The following is a 7,940-nucleotide window of genomic DNA, read 5'->3' on the forward strand; positions in this document are numbered from 1 at the left end:
AAAGGTGGCTTTGAAGTTTCTAGCTTGAGCAACTTGTTGAATGGCCATGCTATTAAGGAAAGCATATTGGCAGGACAAGGTCATCTTGGAGGATGTATAGTGGGTCTGGAGAAGATAATTTCCATTTTGGATGTCTTAAGTTTGAGGTGCCCATAATACATCTACTTGACAATGTCTAATAAGACAATTTCTGGTATGGACCAGAAACTCGAGATATATTAGAAGTTAAAGGAATGGATAAGAAATCCATGGATTATGTGTATGTCAAACAAGAAAACGTAGGAACTTTGGAGAATATTTACACTTGCTTTGGAGAGAACATATGTGGTATTTTTTAATCAAAATAGAGACAGCTCAAGAGTGAGTTCCCCACTTATGGAGAGACATCCTGCATCTTCCTTTCTTCATCTAAAGAAATGCAAATAAGAGAACTCTGTTTTATAGGTTTTATTTACTGTATGGCACATAGTAAGCTTCTGTGAAATGTTAATTATTGTAATTATTATTATTATATTATCCAGGAGTCATTCAGAAGGAGGAACTGGGAAGGAGACTCAGAAAGAGTCTTCAGAGAATTAGAAGAGTCAGGAAAAAACAGAAAGGAACTCACTGGAGGAGAAAGTTTCAGAAAAGGGTGTGGTCTTTAGCAATGTCACAAAAGACACGAAGGGGCAGTTCAAAGAAGAGGGATGCAGTTGTCCAATAAACAGCAGGATTTCCAATCTCATACAGACTTTATAAATTCAAATGAAATATACTTAAAACCTATTATGTTGTGTGGTAGGGGCTTCCCAGGTGGCACCATGATAGAGAATCCACCTGCCAACAACAGAGGATGCAGGAGATACGGATTTGATCCCTAGATTGGGAAGATCCCCTGAGAATGGAATGACTGCCCAATCCAGTATCCTTGCCTGGAAAAGTCCATGGACAGAGGAACCTGGTGGGCTACAGTCAATGGGGTCACAAAGAGTTGGACACGACTGAGCACACATGCAAGAATATTTGTGATAATGAAAAGTACAGGTCATATAAACTCAGTCCTGTCAAAGATATGGGGAGATCAGCTATCTAGTACCCTATGATGAAACTGTGGATTGATACATATAACTATATATCTAGCTGGATAGGGCTTCGCTGGTGGCTCAGTGGTAAGGAATCCACCTGCCAATGCAGGAGATGGGGGTTTGATCCCTGTGTCAGGAAGATCTCCTGGAGGAGGAAATGGCTACCTCCGGTATTCTTGCCTGGAAAATTTCACAGAGGAGCCTGGCCGGCTACAGTCCATGGGCTCACAAAGAGTTGAACACAACTGAGCAACTCACACACACACACACACACACAAATCAGGAACTCATTATCTCTCCAGGTGGCCTTTTCCAATAATAGACAGTTCTAATTGTTAGAATGCAAGGTCATGAACTTGAGAGTCAGACAGACCTCTGTTTGAATCCAGGCTCCTCCACTTTCTGTGTGCCATAAGGCAAATTATCCTAAGCCACGGTTTTCTCTAAGGAGGATTATAATAGCATCTATAATAAGGAAAGATAATAAAGAGTAAATGAGATTATTCACATTAAAAAATGTAGCACTGCATCTCATATATAGTAAGTGCCCAATAAATAGGAGCTATTTTTGAAACTCTAGCTGGTCACCCATACTTACTGGAAGTATGAAGGCATGGATCATTAACTTCAACTTTGTCCTTGTTAACCATCTCTAGGAGAGCTGCATGCTGAAAAATTGCTTTTGAATAACTTTCAATGGCTCTTAAGCTGTAGAAGACAACAGAAGGATCCTTTTCTCTTGATAGGAGGGGAAAGGAGGAGAGTACCTCAATGCCCATTAACTTATTAGTGATCTATTATCTTCTTGGTCAAAAATCTTTGTGAACAAAAATCGCCTTTTCTGGGCTGAGGGACTAGGGAGACAAAGCCAAAGAAAAGTAGGATGGAAAAAAAAAAAAGTATTTGGGGGTGTTTATTTCCAGAGAAAATTGCAGTAAGTAGAACAGTGGATACGCTCAGTAAATTTTGTGTCAGCCAGACTAGTCTTGGGCAAGACCTTAGTGATGAAAGTTATGCTCCACAAGCTAGATTGTTTCCAGGCTACTGCATTCATATTCTTTCCCTATCATTAGTGTATACATTCTACTGCTGCCTCTACAAAATTAAAGGAGAAAATATTCTGCCAGACCTTGGTGTATGAGTGGGTGGGGAGCAAAATCTGCTCTAACATCCAGGTGCCCAGGGGCGGTGGCCTTTCCAAATTAGGATTCTGGGGACAGCTAGCAACACTGGGACCAGTAGAGCAGTGAACATTTGGAGCATTTAGCTCCCATACGAGGGTCTCCGTGGAGGGGAACAGAGGCTGCTAAGTCACAAAGAGCCAACTTGGGGTACTTGGTCTTTGGTAGTGCACCAGGGGAACTTAATCAGTGGCCCACAAAAATGGAATGACAGGAGGTAGAGCGTGAATGATGCAAGGAAAGCAAGTATATTTTACCACCTGGGCCCACTCTGGTAGTGATTTCCTGGAGTGCTGCTTGAAGTTCCAGAGCAAAAGGCTAGGTTTGGTGGAGCTTGATTTATCATCATCTGCCGTGGGGCATGGGTTGGGGAAGAGCTAAACTTCTGTGACGGATTTGCGATTTATGCACAGAGTAAAGAGCAGTGTACCTTGAGTCCAGACATCTTGTATGCGAGTCCCAACTCTGCTATGAGATAGCTACGTGACTTTTAAGTAGCCTAAACATCCTGAGCCTCACTTTTCCTCATCTTCAACATTCCTTCAACAAATGTATCTGGTGAGCATCTACTAAATCCTAGGTGCAGTTAGAGCTGCAGGTGGTAAATAAATAAAGATAACTAAAACATGGCCATTACTGTTAAGGTGACAACTGTCTAGTGCAAGAGATAAACATGAAAATAATGAAAACATGAAATACAGATTCTGTAGTAGAAGTCTCAGTGCACTAGGAGCAGCAAGGAGAGAACATCTGAGGAATCTGGAGAAGACTTCATAGAGAGGGTTACATTTGAGTTGTTTCTTGAAGGGCGAGTAACAGTTCATCCAGATGGAGAAGAGAAGACATCCCAGGAAGAAGGCACTCTCTATGCAAAATCTCAGAGGCCTGACAGAGGGCAGCATTTGGAAGGAATGGTGAGTTCTTCATGGCTGCTCTATGGGGCAGCATTTCCTAAACGGTATTGTAAGCAATGTTGATTCCAAGGGACGGAGGAGGAAGAAAGGCTCTGTGGCAGAAAGTGTAGGAAGAAACCAAATTGAATTACACAAAGTGACACACGTTTATTTCCTGAAGTACTTCCCAGAACTTTTTACACACTAAACTTCCCCCACTGGCATGTTGGGAAGAAATTAACTTTTAAAACACCACTGTATTTATATTTACCTGAATTCTTTGTAAACTGGTCAGTGATATAAATTTTGGCAAATAAAACCTTATTTAGAACCACAGAGATAATATCTTAGGTCTAGTTTTATTTAAAGCAAAAGGTAAATATAGCACATGTTTGAACTGAGGGTACATGAACACTTTGGCAGTTTGGTAACAAATTTGGTTCCTGCTTTAGGGCATAATAACTTCTTTATGAAAGATGACTATCTCACCAGTGAACTATTTTACCTGATCATAGAAACATGACTTCAACACAGCCTGATGAACTAATTTTTCTTTATGATTCATGGTGGTTAAGAGCTCTAGGCATGGAGACAGGACTGTTCAGACCCCAGCACCACCACTTTCTAGCTATGTATAATTCTGGTTTTCTCATCATAAGATGGGGATAACAGTACCTATCTTTTAGTGTTGCTGCAAAAATGAGATAATGTGTGTAAAGTGGTTATCAGGTAATAAATGACAGTTATTTTCGTATTTACTGAAACCTGGGCTTTGACTTTATCACCTTCTAGCTATACCATTGGCAGTGAAGGAAAATCAGACAGGGGCTAGGCACTACAAAGCTACTGTGAAGCTGGTGTGGAAAACATCTTGCCTGTTAACAGCTCAGAAGTGAGGTAGAGCTCACCCCTGGAAACACTGTATCATAGAGAAGAGAGTCTAACACAGTTTCTTAAATGCACAGATGATGCATCCATTGTATCAGCCAGAGGCCTTTCAGTGACCTGATTTCAGGAAAGGGGACTCCTGCCATCATGTGGCGAGAGAGAGCGAGGCCCAAGGTTGGTTTCTAGTTGCAGTCCCTAGCAGAGAGCCCTCTCAGATCTCTGCCCACCCCTGATTTTATGAGACCCCTGGGCAATTGATTTAATTTGTACCTACTTTTTTTTTTTTCAAATTTGGAATCATATCATCTCTTGGTTTACTGATCAGGAAATTAAAGTGCCAGATAGCTTTCTGTATTTTATATGGTCCAGTAGGAGACAGAATGAACCAGTCTTTACTGGGGCTTGCATATAAAAAAAAAAAAACCCTCAAGTTGCTCATAAAATTTTATATCTCATATTTCTGTGGAACGGATTTGTTTTCAGGCAAATGGGGCTGTGAAAACCACACTTGTTGCAGGCTTGAGGTCTAAATAGGAGGTGACTGAGGAACACTTAATAGAAACCGGGTTTCTGGATCAGAAAATCTCTTGGACTAGACTACTTCTAGTTCCAGGCCAACTTCTCCAGAATCAGGCAACCAGCGTATGGAAATCTTAAAGGCTGGGAATGAGGATGACAGATCCTCTTTTTAGCAATTACAGTGCCTCTGGGCTCTAATCTCTGTGCTCATGAGGAGGAATCACCTGAAAAGCACAAACAATATACAAAAGGCCCTAAGTTAGGTAATTTTTTTTTCAGCTGTGATTAAATGCAATCCAGATATCTTAGATACACCCCTCACCTGCTGTCTGAATCAAAGGAAGTCCCCTGCTCTTTAGGGAGAAAACCTAAGACTCTAGTACCATTTTGGAGGCCCTTTAGCAGAGTTAGCATTTTAGGGGGATAGTCACCTGGTAAAATAGTTGCCTCAGACTGAGTTCAGCCTTCTAGCTCAATAAGGCAGTGATTGGTGCTAGAAGGAGGGAGAGATGTCAAAAACCAAGAAAAAAAGGCACAAATGGTTTTCTCCTTTCCTCTAGGTCTTCTGTTATCAGTAAAGGGAAAACCTCTATACAGAATAGTCAACAATAAAGCCAACCTGTTGATAACAAGCATTCTTGACCACAAAATATATTTACCAACACCGATAGCAGTGGCAGATCAAAAGCAGAACCAAGGATTCTGGCGGGGGGGAAAGATACATTTAACAAGGGCATTACAGGTAAAATACATATGGCCATTAGAAACCACGATTCTGTTACCTGAGAGGAAGGAATCTTTTTTAGACACATGCTTTAAGTTAGTTTCACATATCACTGGGACTCCCATTACCTTCCATTTCCGCTTTTCTAATTTCATTCTTTCCCATTCTGACTTTTAAAAAAAGTTCTGCAGTGCATAAGTAGTTTATGCATGAGCATTTTAATACAGTACTTGTAAACATCTTTAGCCATAACCTCTTTGGGGTCCCTAAAATTGCTTTGTGAGGAAATGTTTGACCTTCTGGAAGACTGACCTAACCTGGTCTACTGAAGTCATACCATGTTAGAGCCATAGGCCTTTTTGATTTTCGTAAATGAAGAAAACAGGGACAAGAGGGATTGATTCATTCACGGTCAGTCTAGTGACTATAAAGCAGATAGTCACCTGAATCACAGCTTTCCATCCTGCTTTGCTGCCCCTACCGACTGGATTAAAAAGACTTGGGAATGGAATGCTCACCAAGGTTGTTAAAAAAGAAGCCCCGAACGGGCTTCTCTGGTGGCTCAGACGGTAAAGAATCTGCCTGCAATGCGGGAGACCTGGGTTGGATCCCTGGGTTGGGAAGATCCTCTGGAGAAGGAATGGCTACCCACTTGAGTATTGTGGCCTGAAGAATTCCATGGACAGAGGAGCCTGGTGGGCTACAGTCCATGGGGCTGCAGAGTCAGACATGACTGAGAGACTTTAAAAAAAAAAAAAGGCCCTGAACCAGTGTGTATCTAGGAAATTGGCAGTCTCAAATCATATTCCTTTGTGTGTCGAGGGACAGAGGAGAAATCAGATTGTTTGTACTATAGCTTTTATTTTTCCCTTGTTATCGCTCCTCAGTTACCTGAGCTGATTTAGTGGAGCTCAAACACCTGTGTTTTTGGGATCCACGTGTGTTCCTAAGAACATTTCTATCACTCATCAGTGCTTATACAACCACATCTTGGTTCTTCATTCAAGAGAGTAGTTTCTCATTTCATTCTGTTTAGTCTGTAAAACCTAGTAACCAGCCAGTATCCACAGTATTAGTAGTGAGCAGTGTTCTGCTGTGGCAGGAGGACATACATACCGATTTATCCGGTGGTCTGGCCATAGACTGCTCGGCTTCCTCCTGCTAGCTGCCGCTCTCCCTCAGCTGATTACAAGAGTGCTTTAAGTCTGGCACCCAGGAGCAGGGTTTCCGCTTACAGCTCTGGCCGAAGGCACCTATATTCCACTGACCTTCTCTGCAAGTACTTATAAACTAGTCACTCAGTGACTCACTGCAGATTTTAGCCTTGCTTGGAGATGGGACTCATGTTCTTGTCCAGAATATGCTGAGCTGACTAAAGCAGCCTCAGAAGAGTGGCTTCTGTTTTCACACACGCAGTTGAAAACAGGTTTTCAACAATGACTGTGATAAAAACAAAGTGTTAGGAGTGCTACTTAGACTCCATTTTGGGTGGCACTAAAATTTTACTATTTTGTGAGGTCCCAAACTCTTAACATTTCCAAACCAACAAACCTCTATCAATGAAACAATAGCATAAAGTATTACACTGTAAAATAAAACATTATTGTGTAACCCAGTTGTCTCATTTGAAATTACTTTTAGTATCTCCAGTTTTTGTTGACAGTATAAAATTCCCACCTGTCCCCTGAGATTTTGATTTTAAAATGTTTTATGAAATGGTTTTAATATCCTCATATCTGACAAAATAGAAAGCTGCCATCTACCTTGGTTCTAAAAGTTTAAAAATGCTACTGTTAAAAAAAAATTTAAAAAAAATAAATAGAAATGTTACTGTTTTGTGAAATCCCTAAGTTTTAAGAAACCATATTGGAAATGTTCAGCACAATACAGCTTAATATAAAGTTTCACTCTTGGAAAACGAGCTGAGAGTTAAGCTCCTTTCTAAACTCATTCAGTGGGAAGCAGCAATCTGGACAACCAATCAAAACACCTGAGGCTTCCAGCCACCCTAGTCCATAAGGTCATACACAACTTATACATTCCTTTAGTTACTGGCCGCTGAAATTTCTGAGATAGATGAGGGTTAGCTACTTTCTTTTAGTCCCTGTAACTGAATTAGAAAGAAAACAAACAAAACCAAGTCCAGCTCAAACTCTCCCACATATGCATTTTAATAAATGTTCAGTAGCAAGCACGGAGTTTATGCAACCGGTTCTGTAAGTTCAGTGATGCCTTACCACTATGTGTTGGCAGTTCACCCATCACGTTGCATTAAAGGTCCACTTGAGGCAAACCTGACAATATTCCAGAGATGGGACTGTCCTAATCCAAAATGGCAGGAAGTAAAAGTCAAGCCTCAGGCACCAGCCCTAAGGGTACAGACTACAGGCCTCACTAGATTCTTATATTCTTCCTATAAAGGGATGGGGAACTACTCTGAAATAATTTAGTTCACATATCCTGAATACCTCTAGTTTTACCAATGAGAGCCACTACTATTAACTAGGAGTTACATCCAGTCAACGAGCTATGAATTTCAAAAAGATAACCTACTCCAAACATTTACTCTTTTATTGAGGCTTCTGAAATGACTGAGATATGGATGCCAGGAACACCCATAATAGCTGCCTGGGGCATTTCTGATTAGAGGCTGAGCTGTCCACTGCTG

General features: G+C 41.0%; 1 protein-coding gene and 1 long non-coding RNA gene across 5 annotated transcripts in view; one reads left to right on the forward strand and one right to left on the reverse strand.

The window, feature by feature from the left end:
- The window catches only part of TTC23L (tetratricopeptide repeat domain 23 like), a 61,349-nt gene extending 57,444 nt beyond the window's left edge, over positions 1-3,905 (forward strand). For 2 of the 3 annotated variants that reach the window (XM_070476561.1, XM_070476559.1), the window contains one exon: positions 3,056-3,905. In XM_070476561.1, the coding sequence (XP_070332662.1) occupies positions 3,056-3,137 (82 nt within the window). In that variant the 3' untranslated portion in view covers positions 3,138-3,905. Of the gene's footprint in view, positions 1-521 lie in introns of all 3 variants that reach the window. The other variant, XM_070476560.1, reaches the window with a different exon arrangement.
- Positions 3,166-7,597, reverse strand: LOC139038243 (uncharacterized). 2 transcript variants are annotated; one of them, XR_011491184.1, is made up of 3 exons: positions 7,510-7,597; positions 6,389-6,712; positions 3,166-3,254 (listed from the first exon to the last, which is right to left on the reverse strand). It is a non-coding gene; the product is annotated as an uncharacterized lncRNA (long non-coding RNA). The 2 variants fall into 2 exon arrangements; XR_011491183.1 differs by lacking the exon at positions 3,166-3,254 and having other exon boundaries at positions 6,114-6,712.
- Between the last annotated feature and the right edge of the window lie 343 nt (positions 7,598-7,940).

This window comes from Odocoileus virginianus, chromosome 14 (assembly GCF_023699985.2).
Source record: "Odocoileus virginianus isolate 20LAN1187 ecotype Illinois chromosome 14, Ovbor_1.2, whole genome shotgun sequence".
Lineage (NCBI taxonomy): Eukaryota > Metazoa > Chordata > Mammalia > Artiodactyla > Cervidae > Odocoileus > Odocoileus virginianus.